General features: G+C 47.3%; 3 protein-coding genes across 4 annotated transcripts in view; 1 reads left to right on the top strand and 2 right to left on the bottom strand.

The window, feature by feature from the left end:
- Nucleotides 1-461: 461 nt before the first annotated feature.
- LOC6543023 (conserved oligomeric Golgi complex subunit 8) lies at nucleotides 462-2685 on the bottom strand. The gene is made up of 5 exons (XM_001969798.3): nucleotides 2519-2685; nucleotides 1979-2451; nucleotides 1713-1926; nucleotides 1436-1617; nucleotides 462-1377 (listed from the first exon to the last, which is right to left on the bottom strand). The coding sequence occupies exons 1-5, from the start codon at nucleotides 2589-2591 to the stop codon at nucleotides 607-609; spliced, it is 1713 nt and encodes a 570-aa protein (XP_001969834.1). The 5' UTR covers nucleotides 2592-2685; the 3' UTR covers nucleotides 462-606.
- A 2884-nt stretch (nucleotides 2686-5569) lies between these two features.
- On the top strand, nucleotides 5570-12514 carry LOC6543103 (protein spaetzle 4). 2 transcript variants are annotated; one of them, XM_001969797.3, is made up of 3 exons: nucleotides 5570-6022; nucleotides 9970-11252; nucleotides 11316-12514. In XM_001969797.3, the coding sequence occupies exons 1-3, from the start codon at nucleotides 5972-5974 to the stop codon at nucleotides 11767-11769; spliced, it is 1788 nt and encodes a 595-aa protein (XP_001969833.1). In that variant the 5' UTR covers nucleotides 5570-5971; the 3' UTR covers nucleotides 11770-12514. The 2 variants fall into 2 exon arrangements, with proteins under 2 accessions (XP_001969833.1, XP_026834026.1); XM_026978225.1 differs by lacking the exon at nucleotides 5570-6022 and adding an exon at nucleotides 9719-9833.
- Nucleotides 12225-19653, bottom strand: part of LOC6543226 (disks large homolog 5) — a 33829-nt gene continuing 26400 nt past the window's right edge. The window contains exons 3-10 of the mRNA XM_026978224.1: nucleotides 15568-19626; nucleotides 15141-15506; nucleotides 14482-14736; nucleotides 14192-14411; nucleotides 13882-14120; nucleotides 13594-13823; nucleotides 13310-13526; nucleotides 12225-13228 (exon numbers count right to left, since the gene is read on the bottom strand). Coding sequence (XP_026834025.1) covers nucleotides 13125-13228; nucleotides 13310-13526; nucleotides 13594-13823; nucleotides 13882-14120; nucleotides 14192-14411; nucleotides 14482-14736; nucleotides 15141-15506; nucleotides 15568-19626 — 5690 coding nt within the window. The 3' untranslated portion in view covers nucleotides 12225-13124. The remainder of the gene's footprint in view (nucleotides 13229-13309; nucleotides 13527-13593; nucleotides 13824-13881; nucleotides 14121-14191; nucleotides 14412-14481; nucleotides 14737-15140; nucleotides 15507-15567; nucleotides 19627-19653) is intronic.

Below are 19653 nucleotides of genomic sequence, written 5' to 3'. Positions count from 1 at the left end.
CCGACGCGCCAGTAGGGGAACTGCAGATGGAAGGGAGTAGGTGGAGCTGATTGCAACTCTTTGGCTTTGGCTTTGGCTTTGGCGGTGGACAACCGCAACGAGCCGCTTTTTGATCGTCGGGGCGCCCAAGTAAAAATATTATTACACTCGCGCGACCCCAGTAAAATGGGGCTCCCCAGTGGGTCAGCGCTGGAGCGGAGATGGAGCAAAGGCCACCGCCAGCCGAAAACCATTCGCGAATTTATTCGCCGGAAAATTTGTAAAATTAACAAAACGATTTAGTGGAAGAACCGCGCAGCCTTTCGCTAAATAGGCTGCCATGGGTGTCTAGGAATAAAAGGTTGGGCATTTGTTATTATGTAGGGAACCATACCGAATCAGGTGAGTTGCAGTATTAACGTAACTTTAATGAAGATTAAATGAAGTTCCTCAGTTTCTCTTGCTTTTTGAGATATATCCCATTTCATTAGTATGCAGAAGTGTGCATCAATAGGTTTATAGTTAGGAAACTTTGTCCTTAAAGGTAGGTATGTGTATAAATAGTGGAATATACATAACAACTAACATATTTTTACATGCATATTTTTCCCATTGCTTTAAATTGATTTATCCCTCTGCAGAGACAGGTACTCCGCCGCTTGGCTGAGCTTGCATGACTTTTTCCTGGGGCTGCACCAGCGCCTTGGTGGGCAATAGGTGCTTCAAGGGCTCCAGAATGCGAGTCTGCTGCAAGTAGGTGAGCTGCTGCTGCTCCAGCTGGAGCAAGCTAATGCCCAAATGAACGGTTAGCGACTGCGGCGGGAAAACTCCGTGGATACACCTCTGAATATAGGGCACCAGGTCGTAGGCCAGACATGAGCATAGCCGAACAAATGCCTCTCGTTCGCTGCCGGCGAAGGCCTGCTGCTCCTGCCGATAAAAGGCGAGCACACGCTGAGCAGCCTGTTGCAGGGAGTGCTGCAGACAGCGGGTCACATCGGTGGCCAAGGCCAAGGGAGCACACAGACGCAGCTCGTTCAAGGCAGTCAGATAGCCATTGCACAAGGCGGCCAGGGGATAGAAGTCCAACAGAGTCTCGGGCGGAGCATACGACTCCTGCTCCGGATCAACCTGCTTGCGGGCGTGAGAGTGCAGCGCCACCTTGTTGATTAAGGTGAATTTCTCCAGTTCCCGCTCAAACTGCTCGTCGACCTGCTCCACGCTGCTCTCAAAACGACGGCGGATCACGCCCACGAAAATAGGTGCCATAAGCGCACGAAAGTCAGCGCCCACGCGGCTAAATGACAGCCCAAAATACATGCACTGTCCAAGCACTGTTTCCACGGAGCCAACTCCCTGTTGCAGATCGCGTTCCAGAGTCTGCAAGAAGTCGTCGATCTAAGAAAGTAGGCAGGAAGTAGTACACATTCGAATAAACCAGTCAAGCAGTAGCAACCTTATTGTGCAGCCAGGCCTGGAAAAGTCTGTCTCCGTTGCAGCTGACGCCCTGCAGCGGTCTTAAGGAACTCTGGGTCTTTGCAGTGGCCTCCTCTTCCGGGAAGATTGCACGGTATTGGGTGATTATATTGAACAGGTTTATACGAGTGATCTCGATGGTTTTGGATAGGTGCTGCTGTGCTGTAAAGATAAAAATGAAATTGCATAAATGTATTATTAATAGAGTGGCTGTGGTCCGAGAAGCCTTTTGCTACTTATACGAACTTCACACTAACCATCTCCAGCAGGAATGGCCTCCAGACAAGAGGTCAACCACGCGTCCCTCGCCTGCAGAAACTTCAGCCGGAGCTCGTTGTCTCCAAATGCCTGCATTCGGCGAAGATAGCCCACGATTTGCAGGCACTTAGGCAGCTGGAGATCCGTCCGCAGTTGCGCAACCAGCTGCACCAGCATGGTGTGCCACAGAGCTTCCACCGAACGCACAATGCTCTGGAAGGATTCGTTTAGAGAATGAAGAATAGGCAGCTGCAGAACAACGCACTGTGACCACGGGAATGTGTCCCTGGTGCTGGCCCAAACGGGTGGCGTACGCGGCCAGTTCCAGGGCCTCCTCGTAGCGGCCCTCGCGGATGCAGCGCTCCATGAGTTGCGGCAGTTCCAGCACTTCCAACAATTGGGCGTTCTTTTGCAGAGTAATGGAATTTAAGCGCCGTTGCTCATTCAGGTCGGCGGAATCCTGCAAGAAGCGTTCGCACTGAACACTGAGGTCGGGTAACTTGGACACCAGTGTGTCCAGTTGCTGCTCCGACCGCAGAAACTCGCTGAAAATCGAACGCGAGTTCTCCGCCGTGGTGATAAAGGTTCTGTAGTTGGAGATGGCCAGGTCCTGCGTCTGCTCCAGGATGGTGCGCGCCTCTTCCGCCAGCCGCGTCTGCTCCTTCTTCAGCTGCTCCACCTTGCAGGTGCCCAGTTTGGCCAGGTAGTTATCCAGTTCCGGATTGCCACGCAGGTTGTCTTTGGCGTTCGGTACACGAAACATGAGTTCTATGCCCTTGTCGGCGGCTATCAATGTTGCACTCACCTGGCACTCCGTCGGGGAATATCAGCTTCAGTACCCTCTCGTTCTCCAAGTCCATTTTGTCCGGAAAGTCCATTGTTTTCAAGGAAAATTCCAAAATAAGCCAATTTATTGACGCCTACAAAAACAGCTGTTTCGTTCGGTTCGCAGCGCTACCAGATCAATGGTGCCTGCGCTGCCAGATTGACCACGGAAATTGCTGTTTTAAATAATTTTAAAAACTTTTCTAGATTCAAAAGCGGTATCAAGTCTGACAGGCTTTCTTTTTAACGCATTTCAAAACAATGTTTATTTTGAAATGGTGCCAAAATGCTATATTGAATATCGCTTACGCGGATATGAGAGAAGTAGTGTTGAAAAGAAACGCCTGAGGTCTGACAGAAGCTGAACTGCATGTAACTCAGCTAACGTCTTTTCAAACGTTTAGCTGATAAGCTTTTGGTTTTAAAATATATTTGAACTGCTCAATTCTGAACAGCGTAACAAAACAAAATTAAAAATTATTTCCATTCAATCAAATCAGTACAGTAAATCAGTATTTAATTATTGAGGTCAAATTACATTTTTATAGCCTGCTTTTAAAAGTATTAATTGCATGTACATATAATTTGAAACGGGCTGCTTCTTAAAATGTAATAACTTTTTTATATCGAATTGAACAATTTTGTACAATTTTATTACCGATTAAAGTTTACACAGATATATACGATATCACGATATATACGGATTTTATTATAAGACTCGAATCATTCACGGACTTGTAGTTTCCACACGCACTGTACTTTCCTGGCCCAGACCTCCGATTAAAGCGTTCAACTGGAGTGAAGTGAACCTGCTTCTCAGGCGCAACCGCAGCCACAGTTATTATTTTTGCACTTTCACTTGCGCTGACCCAAATATCGATGGCGGCGAGCTGATACGATTCCTTTTCGGGTACAAAATCACCACAAGGTTTGGACTAAACATGGAACATATGAAAACATATAATGTTTACATTTGGAAGTACCGTAGAAACGTAAGATACAACATCATTGAGAACTTGGGTACGTTTCTTATGAATGTTGTGCAGACAGCCGCCTTTGCACAACATCTCGCAATAGCAATTATTTGGCAATTGCTGGGGAAAACCAGTTTTTAACGGCCTGGAACAGGCGCGGAAAAGGGAGGAAAATCCATCAGCGACCACCCACTCCACTGCTGGACCCTAACTAGCTCCGCCAAGCAACCCACCGCCGCACCACCCACCGCACCACCTGGTGGCGCAACTCTTACTCAATGGGAGTTTTCGTGGCCAATAAAAAACGGTCGATGAGGAGCAGTTACAATATTGTTCGTGCGGCGTCTTGTGGGCGGAGTTGAGAGATGGGCGGTGGACGGTGGGCGGTGGGCAGACTCGGGGGCGGGCGAGGACATAATAAACACACAACGATAATTAAACCGCGGTTAGACTGGACAGCGGACCGCTTACAACAGTTGGCCGCTGGCAGCGGGGGTTGCTTTAACTGAATCGAAAATGGTTATGCATCTCCTAATACACACAATAATTCATTAATCTCAATAAAATTGCATTTAGATTTATTTGAAAGGTATACGTTAAGAAAATTCACAAGAAGGTAGATTGCCAATTATTGTTAAAAGAAAATGTGACCATTATCACCACAATACTATTTCTATTCCCTCGCAATTTAATTTCTATTCATCAGCAGTTATCATATCTTTGAGTATGTTTATCACTATAAAATATTAAAATACAAATAAATAGACTTGAAAGTTGTATAGTAAATTAATTCAGCATTTGCGTAAGTAATGGAGTAATGAAAATATAATATATATTCTTCTGCACGGCTGCAGGTACTTTTTAAGCCATCTCAAGTTCTGATATGGCACAGTCAACCCTCGCTAAGTGCTGTTGCCGCAATCAAGTCCCGAAGATGCGCGCCAAAACAAGCTCTCTGTTCTCGACGAGGCGTCTAATCCTCGCCAGCAGCAGCAACAACACATGCAGCAGCAACAACAGCACTTGCAACACCAGCGGCCGCAAATGAATCAAAACAAAGCCCAGGCAACAACAAATGTTCGGGTCCACCACTGACCTACTAAGACGCACTCTCCGCTTCGGAGCATTGGAACATTGAACATCGGAGCATTGGAGCATTGGAGCATTGGAGCAGCAGCGACAGCACCACGAGAACCGAAGACTCCTCGTTGCGTGTGGCGCTTTTTCTTGTCGCTGTACTCCTCTGTTTTTAATTTTTTTGGTTTTTTTTTTGCGCTGGGTCGTTTTTCAGCGTTTGTCGACGAATAATAAATAAGAAAAAGTTTTCCTGCAAAAGCAAACCAAAGGCAAAAACACAAGCATGCCGCACAGTAAAAATAAGAAGCGTTTTCGCTGCCGCACAGCTCAACTCCAGCGAGCAGTCTCTCTCACTTCGTCACTCTTTTTTCTCTCCACTCGGAAGAAAAATGGACTAACAGTCCAATTAGGTGCTATTATTTTTCTTGGTACTATTATATTTTTCATATATTCCCAAAATTTCAAATTGTTTTTATACCAATGGTAGATACTTTGTAAACTTTAAACTGCAATAGCTTTTAATGTTTCTAATGCTTTCCAAAAAGTTTTTCTATTATTGAACTATTTCAGGGGATCCATTAAGATGTGCTTATACAAAAAATTTGTTCCTGGCTATATAACAAATAAGTAAACAATTTATTTTGTAAGATTCTGAAATATTATTTCTTATTTTTAAAATTAAAGCACACTCAAAGTGTAAACAAAAATGCAAGCAATTAAATGTAAAAATATAAAATTCCAAATATAAAAATTTAAAATAAACAGTTTTTTTTTGTATTTTCTTGTACAATAGTTGGACAGTTCGAAAGGCTTTAGGGGCAACTTTTATGACACGTAATTAAGGATTTTAGATGTAAGCCTCTGCCAGAGGCACTACCGATTTCTCCCAGTGCATTGGAGCTGGGTGCGAGGCGGCGGAAGGGAAAGAGAGAGGCCGACGGTTTGCCGTGGGACTTGGGCTTGATCAGCCGCTGGTGGCGTCGCAGTTGCAAACGTGAGTTCGAGGCGTGTGAACGTGATTTCAGGCTTTTCGGTGGCTCTCCTCGATTTCCTCGATTTCGGCGCAGTGGGAAAAGCGCCCCGGCCCAAAGAAAACCATAAAAAAAACAAACAAAAAAAAACAGAAGCGAGACCCCTGAGGTCGCGGAAACTGCAGACGATTTGCAATTGTATGGAAATATGGACTTTACCACTAATTTTCATTGCCCTGCGAGTGTGTGTCAGCGTGCGAGTGTGAAATCTGCGTGAAACATTGCCAAATCCTTCGACAGATTTCTATTTGCACCTATTTTGCATTCGGCAGTCGGCATCTGCCATTGCCATTTGCCATTTGCCATTGCCATTTGCCATCGACGCGAGTGTCAATCGAGTGAAAGTAAACAATGGTGCGCACCCAAATGGATAGGCGATCGCCGATCACTAGACTAATAACGGTAAGTGGGGATCGCCCAAGGCGGCCGTCTTGCATAAGAAAGTGTCAAAAGCCCAACAATTGCAACAGCCAGCAAATGTAAATTTGCCAGCGAAGCTCGAGATGGCAAATACAGGCCACAATAAACACATTGATGTTATACAAGCAATGCAAAATGTCCATGGCCCTAAAAATATTCGAATGAAATGATGTGATCTTTGGATTAAATGTTAAAAAGTTGTCAGTTATTTGGTCTGACAATGAAAAACATTAATATCACCTCAATACAATGCACTTATTTGTGTATGATGTAGTTCTTTTCTTGAACAAAATCAAATTGATTTTGTTATTACTTTATGAGCCTACTTAAGAATTTACTTGCAGTGGTGTTTTACATTTCTTTGACTGGAGCTGCCAAAGTAATCATATCTAAGCCAATAGAGTCTCCTTTTAACTGACCAAAAATCAATTAAGCAATCCATATTGGTGTCCCCTTTGGCCACAAGCCATTGATGAAAACGAAATCGCAATTAAAAGATGGTCACGCGTCGCCGTCATTTTACCCAAAATGTGTTGAAATCGATAAACGCTGGGGCTAAGCGTTTTATGCATATTAACAACTTCTGCCCCCTGTCCGGGAATGGATTTTGTTTTCTTTTAACGCATGACTACGCAATCATAAAAGCATAACCAACAACCAAAATGCTCAAAGTTTCCGCTGTGTTTGCTCTATTCGCTGGCATTGCCGGTCCCAACCAAAGGAGGGAAAAAGAGAGAGAGAGAGAGAGAGAGAGGCGGAATAAAATAAAAAGTTTCACTTTCTTCGAGAGCAATGCGGCCGGCTTGGGATCGACTAGTTGGATTTGGTCCAAGCCGAAAGCCCAAAGCCAAGACCAAAACTCAAACCGAAAGCGAATCGGTTGCCCAAAAAGTATCGGTTTGCCAAAAGTGGGAAACGAAGTTCGCGGCCTTTTCCGGCGGTGTCCAATCAGTGAAATTTTTGCGTTTCATTTAACATTTCGCCATGAATATGCACTATTCGAGTCTGGGAAGGGAACTGAAGAGCCTTCAGCAAGTGAAGTCAAGTTTGTTGCCTGAGTCTTTTGTTTCGGCTGGCCTGCAAGCTCGTCGAGCTTGTCGCCTGAGTCTTTTGTTTTGATGGGGAAAATTTCACCACTCGCCAGCTGCTCGCCTGGCAATTAGCAGAAACAGCAGCGGCCAGGCCAAATTTGGTTAAGTGTAACATCAACTTCATTTCCAGAGCCAATTGAATTTATAAATAATTCATTCTAGCCACTCGCCAAGAGACTCGGGTGGACGGACTGCTGGCGGGCAACATTGTATTTGTATTTGGGAAATGAAGACATAGACTGGAACCTCTCCTCCTCGAGGCCAGCCCCCTTCCTGCCCACCGCGCGGACTGGGTTTTCGTAGAAAGTCGCTGACACATTAAAGTGTTGCAATACGTTTCTCTGACGACAGCTTCGGCATCGTCTAAGATTGACAAATGTCTTCCTCGATGCGAGTTGACTTAATGCCCATTTGCACTGCACCGCAGCATCGGCACTGCGTCGCCGCATTCAGTTCTGCCACAAAAGCAACTGAGAGTAGCCAACAAAAACAGATTGCTTCCAGTAGTAATTGTTCTTATAAAAAATTTTTAATAATGTTCTCCTAAGCACCAAACAACGAATCAAAAGTAATTCAAAGTAGGCTAAACTATATTGGCAAGGTTTTTTAGTTCAGTTTAGGTGGCTTAAAATAATTTTTTGTAACTTTATTTATTAATATTATTAAGTATGTCTTCGAGCTTTGTGAAATCGAATGAGACTAGCTAGATTAAAGACGTTCTGCCAGCACAGACTGCCGCAGTTGCAAGCTCTCACGGCTGATTGGACATATTGATTTGTTTCGCCGACTTGGGACACTGACAGCAGCATTTGCTCCAGTTTCCCCGTGGCTTCTGCGCTTCCAAGAATTATGACAATGTTAATGAATGAGATTCGGCTTAATTGTCCCGATGCACATGACAATCGGCACTAATGCCAGTAGCCTTATTTACTTTTAGCCGAACAAAGCGAAAGTAATTCTGCTTTCCATTTCAGTCGTCTTCTTTGCTTGCGGTCTGACCTGATTTGATTTTCAACACAAATTAGTTCGCGGAGAGCCATTTGTTTCGCACCCAAGTTGCGGTCTCATCCTCGGGTTTCCGACTCCAACCTCAGATCACTTTCTTCTCGTAATTGCCATGGTTCGGGTGCTGTGGAGCACTTGATTGTAGTACCTTTCCAAATGGGAAAAAAGGTGTTAGCGCTGGCAGGAATTCCACCATGTCATTGATATTTAAATTTCTTTTTGGGCACATGATGTGTGAGAATAATTATAATTTGCTTGCATCTCTTCAGGCAAACTGAGAAGTCTTCCAACTACATTTCCTACTTATTTAGTGCTGTAAATGATTGACTTAATATCATCATTTTACAGCAGACATATTTGACCCCAAAAGTACTATCTATTCGCCAAATTATATGCAATTTAATTTATTTAAGCCAAGTGATTTGCATCTTCAAGCTTTAGAAGCGCGTATCCGAAAATTGACTGGAAAATATTACGAAATATCTTAAGCATTGACCTTGCTTACGTATGCTAATGATGCTGGAATTTTCCCGAAACGAAACACAGATCAATAATCATTATTACCTAACCGCATGGCAAATCGTGTTGGGCTTATATTTTGGGCACACTTCCGCCAAGGGAGCCGATCACTTTCTTTTCGTTCCGTGAATCACCCGCTATCGATATGTGCTCGCCATATATGAGATATATAAGCCGAGTGCATATGATTTTTGGCCAACCGGTTCGGTCTGCAGAGAAAGAGCGAAGATTCGGGGTCCGAGAGACCCCATTGGAGCCGACTTGGAGGCCAATATTCCCGGCTTTTGGGCGTCAATTGTGCAACCGAAAAGGAAAGTTGAAAGGGCCCCAGGGCGCGGGAGGTGGGGCGGGATGTGCGATGACTTTTCCAGCGCGCGCCGCAATTTACTTTTACTTGGGTAACCCATTTCGCTTTTGATTGCTCTTTGCATTTCACTTCGCCGGCTGCCAGTGGCCGGTGTTGTCCAGTTGCAAGTTGTCCGCCGCCAGCTGCCGGTTGTTGGTCAGCCATTCGTGTGGTGCGGGGTGGTGCGGGGTGCGCCAGGGTGATGTGGCTCCGACGGCGGTTAGTCTGGCACGGTGGCATCCATGCAGTGAGAAAAACATGTTGCTATCACGTCACATTATGAAAAAGTCATACCTCAAATCTTGTATCATCACTTGTGTATCTACATATATATAAGTGGAGCCCATTGTACACTTGCATGTAATTAAATTAAATGTTTGTAAAGCTCAAAACTTTGTGGCCGTGTATAGATGGCCGCAATTGCGGCCATTCTCTCTGGCGTTGCACTATGAAGGTGGGATGCAAATGCACATCGATCATCTTTATGACTTGTGATTGTCCAGTTGGCTTTGCGTGAAAGTAAAATTTGATTTTCTACCGGCTGCAGTCGAGTGCTTGGCTCTGGCCATTCGTTTAGGCCAAGTGAGAGCCGCCCGGCCAATTCAGTCGGTCCTCTGGTCCAGGTGCATTGAGCCCACTCGGCTCCACAAAACATGCTGCTACAAAAGCTGAAGTTTTAGCGTCACGCCATTTGCTTATCAGCCAGCGATTGTCGTTTCAATTAAGATTTCCTCTGCTCAGCTGGAGCTGCTGAGTATTTCCATTAGCTGGAGTGGTCGTTTGGCCACTAAATCCAGGTGGAAGGAAAGGCCTTTCGAAAAGCAGGAAATTTGTAAAGTACCAACAGTTAAAATACGAAAGAAGTGAAACCTACCCGAATTTTCATTGAAATATTAACATAATAAGTAGTTTATTATGCAAAGTTAAAAATTGAGCAATAAACCAATGTCCAACATCTTCACTTGCAGCGCGAGGTCATCTGGTGTGTGCTGATGCTACTGGCGGTGGCTCTACCCCTGGCTTCCGCCGGATTCGGCTTTGACTCGGCCAATTCCTGCAGTCCAAATGGGAAGATATCGCGACGTGGTCGGGCCCAGATGCTGGCTGCGATTCCATGCGACCTGGGCCAGCAGGCCTTCTGCCACCTGCCCGGATCGGCTTATCCGTGGCATGCTGTACGACGATTCGTGCACGAGAACCAGGGCCTGATGAAGCGCATGTACGGCGATGTGAGGCACATTTCTATACTGCGGGACGAGATCCAGAACAACGAGGTGGACGCGGACGACATGGAGGAGGCAGCAGAGCGATACAGCAAGGATGGCGGACGGCGGAGTGCCAAATATCTAATGAACAGCAGAGATCGTGATCGTGACCGGGAGAATTTCGGGAGCTTCAAGAGCAACGATGTGCTAATGGAGCCGCACTTTCGACCAGTCTCCACAAGTACGACTAAGGCTACGACTACGACAACAACTGCTCCCGAAATATTAGGTAGCACTACGGACCAAATTCCAAATGAGTTCACCAACACAACAAATGGCAATACCAATAGTACGACAAGTACTACTAAAGGAACTGCACCACCTTTACACGAAGAAGCCGAATTAGAAGCAGACATTGTGGAGATCCAGCCCAGTCCAGAGTCGAACAGCGTCTACGAAGTGGTGCCCTCCTCGGTTCCATCAACCACGTCCACCGAGAAGCCCTCGTCCGCAGCAGGTGAAAATATACAAATCATTGACTCACCACAGTTGGGGCTTCGAAATCTAAGCGCAGAGGCTAATCCCTCACAAGAACCACCCATTGCCACAACTGTGAAGACCACATCTGTGCCCAGGAGCTCGACAACTTTACCCATCAGGAAAAGGAAACCGGCAGAGGCAACCACCACTGGAGCCACTCCAAAAGTCTCGAGCACCGTCTCGACACCAACCACAACCACAACAGCAGCAACCATGCTGATACGTCGCAATGTAACCAAACACTCACCCGCATCCGTGACCACTCCCGTCAGCTTCGCCTCGCTCTTCTCCGGCACGTCCAGCGGGCTTTTCAGTCCGGAGAAGCAGCGCAGACCCTTGACCACCAGCAGTACAAGTGCTCCGGCTCCATCTCCTCCGGCGGGAGGATCTCCAGCGGGAAGCTCGAGCGGAAGCGCCAGCAAGTCTGGATTGCTAAGGGAGGGCCAGCTGTTCCAGGATGCCATGAAGCAAGAGCCCGTGGCTGTGGCTAGCAACTTGCGTGGCGTGTAAGAATATTAACCATTGATTTGCCAATCAAATAATAAAACACAATATTCATCTTTCTTCAGAAATGCCTGTCCCGTTAAGGATGAAGTGGTGGCTCCATTCTGGGCAAACAATACACGCGGCGAGGTCTTAGCCCTCCTCAACCTGTATCCCTTCGAGCAGTACGTCCACTGGGAGAAGTGCACCCACGAATTCAAGCAGATGTTCTGCCGCGACGGTTGCAGATGTGAGCAGCAGTACCGCCTCCACAGATTGCTGGCCTACGATCCGCATAATGAGTGCCGCGGTATCTTCTCCGACTGGTTCAGATTCCCGTCCAGCTGCATATGCAAGTGCTACAATATACCGATGGAGTTCCGGGCAACTTCGCGCAGTCCAAGGTCCGATAGTCGATTCGATGCTCCAAAATCCGATCCCATCCAGGCTGCGGAGGCGGAAGTCCAACGGGCCATTTACGAACATGCCACGGAAGAGTGGTATCGCCCACGCGACGAGTTCGACTTCTTGGAGGACTAACCGCATTGAAATCCCTCCTGCGAGCAGTTGTACAGTAGTTTTAAGTTTTATAGAACTAAGCTATACTTTTCTTTAAGGCTTCCAGTTACAAGCAATCAATTCTACTTTGATCACATTTTAAACGGACCTTCAATCACACTTGAAACTATAAGCAATTATAACTTTAAATTAATTCATAAAAGCGGCGTTATGTTAATGTAAATATAGTCCAACATAATGCCCAATTTACGCAAAAACCTGCAGAGCGAATGTACCTTGAAATACTTACGAACGCATTGCGGCCATTGAGCTGCGTACGATGGTATTTATTAGATTTATGTATTTATTCATTCAGATTGTAGCTGTAAGCATAACCATAAACGTGGCCATAACATAAACCCCAAATCTTTTAGGGGAACCCATACGAGACCATAAGCCGTTCTGGAAACATATTTATTGCAAAAATGTAGTCGGTATTTAGAATAATTATGTATAAAATAGATTTTATTGTATTTAATACGTTGATATATTACTGTTTACTCTTTAATGTATACAAGGGTACGATTATAAATTACATTTATAAATTGTATTTGTTTTATAGAAAAGGGTTTCTTTTTTTTGTTTTCAGTAATTTGAAGGCATTTAAGGCACTTCATTTCAGTTTAACCATTTACCACTTAAGGCTAGTGATAGAATTTTGTCTATCACTTATTTAAATAAAAACTTCAAGTGTTGCTTAACTAGTCGAGTTTTTAATTTCATAGTCGGGCCAAGGCAGTTGCCAGAATAAGAAAAGTTTTAAGTAAAGCTTGTTTTTTTTTCAAAGGAAATTGGATTAGTAGAAACTATTAATATACACAGTTGAACAGTTGAAGGGTTTAAAGCCACACTCTATTGCCACCGAGTTTATCGAATCTTTTGGGTAAATGATAAAAAACATAGTTGCGTTTACTTACAATTACATAAAAATTAATTGCATACAAACAGACTTTCGGCGTAGAATGTCGCCAGAGAAGAAAATCTAGTTCCAAACGGTATATATAAATAAGATATATAAATTGTGGAAGCATTTTCCATGTTTGTGATACGAGCTGACCATATTTTGCTGTCAGAGCGGTCAGACTAACCGCAAATAAAGAGTAAGTCTATAGACATTAATAAGGTGACAGAGACAAGAAACAGGTAGAAATACCGCGCCCTAACTTCTAAGCTGCAAGTTGGCGCCAATTGAATACTCTGCGTTGAACAAAACAAATACGAACTTGATACTATTGATGCGCATTGAGAAATACTAATCGTGAGTGTCGCGTTGTGTGCTAATAACTAAAACTAGGATGCTGCTAGGTCCAAATTGTCTAGGCGACGATCCGATCGGATCAGCCACTTGTTACGGGCACCCAAAGCAGCTTGTCCTGCTCCTTGTCGACGGCATCCTTGATTTGGGTGCACATGTGCTTGATACTGACGCCGGGGATTACGGCTGTGGAAAAATAAGAAAATTATTCAATCAGTTTATATAGCATTATAAATTTAAAGGCAATAGCCCAAAGGAAACAGTCACCTGATATGTACTGCTTGTAGTCGGTCTCCAGCTTCATGGCCCTCTCGTACATCTCCTTGGCCGCCTTGGCTGAGATTTTGTCGGTGCCGAAGTCGCGAATATCGCGGATTTGCTTTGCGGACTTAAAGCGCAGCAAGAGGACAATGGGATAGATTTGTAGGCGTTGCAGGCGCTCCACGGCGGAGATGGAAACGTCAAGGATGCAGTGGCGTCGATCCTGTAAGGCATATTTGAAGCTTAGCAAGATTTTCCATACATCTTTCTAAGTTGTTGGAACTACGTACATTTTTACAGGCATTGCTTATGGCCTCCACGGTGGTGCACTCAAACTTGTTGCCCCTCCGCCGGTAGTCCACAAAGATGTTTTCTTTCAGACCCTCCTCCATGGCCTCCTGCGAACAGTCCATGGCCGTCACCTCGCACAGTTTGAAGAGGTTGGAGAAGTCAATGGTGAGGCGAACCATAAGACACTCGGACAACGGTCCGATGATCAGCACGGGCCGGCGAATTGGCGCTAGAAGGTGGCCTAAATTTTAATACACTTCTTTTAGTTTTCACAAATAATAACGTACAATCTAAAAGCTCCACACGCTGGTAGCTTAGAGCTCCACCATCGTCGTTGAGCAGACCTAAGTCTGGAAAGAAGCTAAGCTGTGTGTTGCTGAAACTGGCAATCTCCGTGGAGTCGCGGGACGAGCTGCGCTGGTTTTTTTTGCGACGAAAAAATGATCTCCTGGCCGAAGTGCTGCCGCGTCTGGCGGTTCCCGTATCACAGTCCACCACCTCACCCGATCGCAGTTCCTCTTCCACCCTGCGCAAATAAAATATTCGTTAATAAAATACCAAAATAGTAGTTTGAATTTAAGTAATTTGGACACGTACTTCATTTGACTGGGTATTATACCGCACTCCTTCCGATGGCCCATGGCATCAAGCTTCCAGGCTCGCCACAAGCCAAAGGTGCCATTAAAAACCGTATTGTCTACGTATAGCACCTCGTCCTTAACAAAGCGCAAATCGTCTTCGTTCAACTCACCAGTCCGGTCAAACCCCACGCGAATATAAAAGGAGTCGCCTGGCTCGTCTTTAATTTGCTTCAGGGCTGCAGGGAATACATTATATCATAATAAATACAATAGCCTGGAATCTACACGAAAGTGGTCGCTACTTACTGTGTAATTTATTCTGCACCAGCATGGTGACCGTATCGGTGAGCTTTGAAATCTCATTGGCCGCCTGCTCAGCGGTGACTCCGCTTAGATCCACACCATTGTACTCCAGTATTTGATCCCCCTTCCGAATGCCTGCATGATCAGAAGGCGATCCCGCCGCGACGTCGTGCACATAGATGCCAACTTTGTTGCCCCCAAATAGCTTGATGCCCAGGTTCTTGGACTTGTCCATGTGCAGAGTTACATACCTTAGAGCTGGAACAGAAATTCTAAGTCAAGTCATGTGCGAAATACGAAACATTGATGGCTTTGTTAGTAGGAAGGAAGCTGTGTGACATAATGATGGTGAAACTAACGCTGATACACTTCCGTTTCGGAATTTGATTCTATGCATATTTTTTCTATAGATTATATATTTTCGATTTTTTTGTATACTTTATGAGGTCAACAAAATATACAGTTTCTGCTGTATGGCATATCTAAATGGAGCTTTTTAATCTAAAATCCTTGTTCTTCACGACCCTGAGAATATGTACCTTACACAGCTGAAAACACTTCCTGCTGCACGGTTACCTTCTCCGTCGAAGGATCGAACTATGGGAACATGCTACTACCCGGAGGGTGTGGTTAGTAGTGGGTGTAGAGTGGTGGCTACGTACTCTCTGCTGGAACGGATGTAGGGGGCGGCGGCAATGATGGCTTGGGATCCTCATCATACACCGTCGACGTGGCCGAGGCAGTCGTTGTGGTGGTAGTGGCCGCCGATGAAGGCATGTCCTGGCTGCTGCTGATATCCGACTGGTTCTCCAGGCTGTCGGTGAAGCTCTGGTCCTTGATCGACTGATGCGACAGCGGAGCTCTCGAGCCGGATCTCGTTGATGGAACCTGCGGTTGCATCGGCAACGGGAAGAGCGAGTTGCGGGCAGGAGGACGCGGGGAGTTGCGCGGAGTCGGGGAGCCCGAATGGTTGACGGGAGATTCTGGTTCCAAGTTGTGCGCTCCCTCGTACTCAATTGAAGGGAACTCTGCAGGAAACATCACAATTAGAATGGGATACTGCGGGGCGTGAGGGACCGATATACTTACTCTCCGGATTGTACTGCACGAGCATTGTGAAGGAGTCGCCGCACTGCCGCAGCACATTGGCCGCAATCTCCTGCGTGGCCGCCCGCATGTTGATGCCACATACTTCCAAGAGTTGATCGCCCACCTGGAGACCGGCACGCATCGCCGTGCTTTTGTCAGCGACGGTTGATACAAATATACCGCCGCCGTTGTTGTTGCACTGAATGGTGATACCTAGCGACTTGTCGCGCTTGTCGATGGTGACTCTTCTAAGGTCTCCGGGGCAGAGAAAATCCGCGGGCACGTTGGAGTTGCGCTTGCCACTTCCGCCGCCTCCATGGCTGAGCACCTCTACATGGACCTGCGGCATGGGCGAACCGCGGCCACTTCCTCCTCCACCGCCCCCTCCAACTCCTACGCCTGATCCAGTTCCATTTCCTCCTGCCATATTTGCACCGTAACTGTTGTGAATACTGGAGCTCATCAGTGACATAGGTGCGCGATCCGAAGACGAAGCTGACATGGATCCTCCGGAGACTGGTCCCGTGCTCGTAACATAATGATGGTCGATGCTCCCAGAGCTGTTCTTCACCATACTACTGCTCTTGCTGGCCACACTGGGATTAGATGGAATCCTTAACCGCTGATTGTCTTTCTTGCGCGGAAATGTTCCGCCTTCATAGATAGCTCCACCAACTCCCGAGACTCCTCCGCCCACCCCCACATAGGGATAGGGTCCGTGTCCGTAATCCATGTAAGGAGCATGCAGATGGGGATGTGGATGCGGCATCGGGTTGGTCTGCGTGTGATGGTGTGGATGGTAGTCCAGATCGGTGGGTATTCCAACGCTGTCGTGCGGTGCAGTCGCCGCAGGAAGCTGTTGCAACTGCTGCTGAGGCGGTGGTGAAGGCAGGGTCAATGGACTGGATCTCCTGTTACCCCGACCACCGGGTCCAAAAGTGGGGAAGAGCTGCGTGTGTCTATTACCTGGCATATGGGTGGACTGGAGAAACCCGCCATATCCTCCGTGAACTCCGGAGCCAATGCTCTCGCTGTCACTCGGGTACTTCGGTACATGCCTCACTGCCAGCGGCACATGGCGCTTGGCATACATTCCGTATTCACTGATAGCGGGACTCTTGGCAGACAGTATTGATTCTATAGAGTTTTGCGATTTCAGAGACACCACGTCCGGCGGTTGTCCAACGGGCAGCGGGTGACTGCCCCTGGGAGGATTAAGCGGCATAAATACAGCATTTGGATTGGATCCTGAGCTGTTTTTGGGCAGTGGAGGCGGATGGAAGACGTCATAGACCTGCTGCTTGCGCACTGGAAACTCCCCGGCCGCCGGACCCGTTCCACCACCCATTGATCCCGAACCTACTCCAAAGCCCGCCGAAGCCGAAGAGGCGTTCATTACTTGCTGCTGGGCTTGCTGACCACTGGTCTTCGGCTGGTAAAAATCCCCGCTGGGTGTGATATTTAACGACAGGCGATGGTTACTGTGCGGCCTGGTTCCGTATCGCTCCTGTGAGGGCATTTTAACCCTGGCATTGGCGCCCATCAGAGGGGCTCGCTGGATCGGCTTTTGGTTGATCTCCTCGGCAGTCAAACCATATAGCGAATGCCTCGGATGTGTGGGATAACCAGCGGTGGGCATTCCATTGGACGGCGCGGGAAACAGTGCCAAAGCTCCCGAACTCACCGGATTCGAATTACGGTTTGGATGCGTCTTTATAGCGCCTCCGTTGGTTCCCCGAATGTGGGCCAGTGGCTTGGACATTTGTGGGGGCAGCGGTGGAGGCAACTGGTCCTGGATCAACGCTGCTGGCTGCTTCTCCGGCACTTCAACCTCCCCCATTAGCTCGTCGTCCTTATCCACATTAATAGGACCGGCTGTAAAAAGCGACATCAGAGCACGCTTCTTCTCATTGCCTCGCATAGTACCCGTTGGGTTTTCATGCGAGATGTTGGTACGGGGCCAGGTGCCCATGCTCTTGGAGGCTTCCTTTTCCTTCTTGGTGCGCTTTTTGCGGTTGAACAGATTCTCCTTGCTCTTCTCAGAGCTGTTTTCACTGAGCACAGAATCCAAAGCAGCGATGGCGTCGTCGTGTTCCTGCTCATAGTTATCCTCTGGTGTGCCCGGCTTGCTGAACTTAAGCTTTCGGAAGAAAAATTCGGCGAACCTGGACGGATGTTTGGTGGCGCTACTGGGCCCACTTCCTCCACCAGCACTCGAAACATGCTGCATGGAGTCAATGGAATCTGTCTGCGCCGACGAGGTGGTCATTCCCGGGGGTAACTGATCCTGCACGTATTTAAGGGCAAATAGATTGAGCCCATCGTTGCGGGGATCATTGAGCAGCTGCATCACTTCCTCGATTGATTGCACCGAGTCCATCGACTTGTTGTTAATGCTTAACACTCGGTCGCCCACGTCCAGCTCAGGTTCGTAGAAGGCTAGCGAGTTCTGCTCGATCTTAGCAATAAACACTCCCATGTCCAGCTGGAGACCATGCGGGCAATCCCTATCCCTAGTCTTTAGCTGAACAGAATAGGCGTGCCGCTTGCTGTGACGAGTTCGGCATACGAGCAAGAGGGAACGAGGAGCACAGGCGCGGATCTCATCAAGAACCATCCGCTTCGATAAAGACTGGCAGTCCAGGTTATTCACCTTGCAGATCACATCGTTGATTTTGAGCTTCCCGCAGGCTGGTGAACTGCTGGTAACGCCGCACACCAGTTTTCGCTTGTTGCTGTCATCCAGAATGATACCAAGGTCGGACGTGTGCTCGTAGCCGGACAGCTCTACTTCCAGGAGATCCTCACCCTCGTAACTGCTCAGGCGAAAACTGCGTCGGGACCCGGTGGCATTACTGTCAAGATTTTGGCGCTCCTGCTGCTCCATTTGTTCTTTCAGCAAGTCGATCTTTTTCTGCGCTTCGTCCTTCTGTTTTTTTATCTTCTCACTATCCCGGATGGCCATCAGCGAATCGGAAATGGCTTTATCTCTCTCGTGGCGCATCTTGTCACAGAGCGTCTTCACCGAATCCCGCTCCTGCACGATTTTTTCACGTTGCGATATGGCCCAATCCCTTACGCGTTTAGCTTCTTCGGCATCCTGGCTTGAACGCTCCACCTCTGAGAGAGCCTTCTCTAAGCTCTTTCGCAGTTTTTCCAGTTCCTTGCTGTTCTCCAGCTCCTTTCCACTTGGAAATTCTTTAGACCACGAGCTATCGCGAGACTTCAGAAGATCGCGCTTTTTAAGGTCCGCGTTGGCCAACTGTAGAACCTTAATTTCAGCCCTGGCAAGCTGTTCGTCTTTTTTGAGCCTTTCAATTTCCTTGTTGGCCAGAACCAGATCGTCGGACATTTTCTGGTGCTCCTGCAGTACGTTGTCCTTCTCGGAGAGCAATTGATTAAGCTCCTCAGTAAGGGAAAGCACATTTTTACTTTCCTGGGAGAGTAGAACCTTCAGTTTCTGGTTTTCATCGCCTCGCTCCCGGTAGTAGTTGCGATCCTTTTCCAGCTCGATGTAGGACTTCTTGTACTTCTCCCTTTCCACTGCTACCATGTTTCGCTCTTTCTTCAGTTCGGCCAGCTTCTCACTGCAGTTTCCATCGCATCCCTGCGTCTTGCCAAAGTAATAGGGATTCCCACTGCCGACTGGCGGCACTTGGCTGTTTCCATTCTGGGCTTGCTGACTCTGTTGGTTTTGGGTCTCCAGCAGCAAGCGCTTGAATCGGGCGCTCTCCTCCACCATATCTGTGAACTTGTTGCGATCGGCCACGTAGTGCTCCTGATACAGAGTTAGTTCGGTGGCTAACTCATCGCATCGCCGCTTAGTGCTCGCATGCTGGTGGCGCAGGGTATTTAGCTCCAGAAGTGCGGACTTGTACTGCGCCTGCAGAATATCGTATTTTGTGCCGTTTCCACCGGGAATGCCCGACACGCCCACTCCGCTATTGACGCCCTTCGAGGGCCCGTTGTTGTTAGACATGTTGGCAGCTGTGGTGCTGCCGCTGGAGTTGGATGGCGGTCGGAGGGTATTATCATAGCCCACATACTCCGAGCTCTCTTCTAAAATTAAAGATGATATGGGTATGT

The sequence above is a fragment of the Drosophila erecta genome, unplaced genomic scaffold, assembly GCF_003286155.1.
Source record: "Drosophila erecta strain 14021-0224.00,06,07 unplaced genomic scaffold, DereRS2 tig00000055-arrow-pilon, whole genome shotgun sequence".
In the NCBI taxonomy this organism is placed as follows: Eukaryota; Metazoa; Arthropoda; class Insecta; order Diptera; family Drosophilidae; genus Drosophila; species Drosophila erecta.
This window is presented reverse-complemented; position numbering and strand designations above follow the sequence as displayed.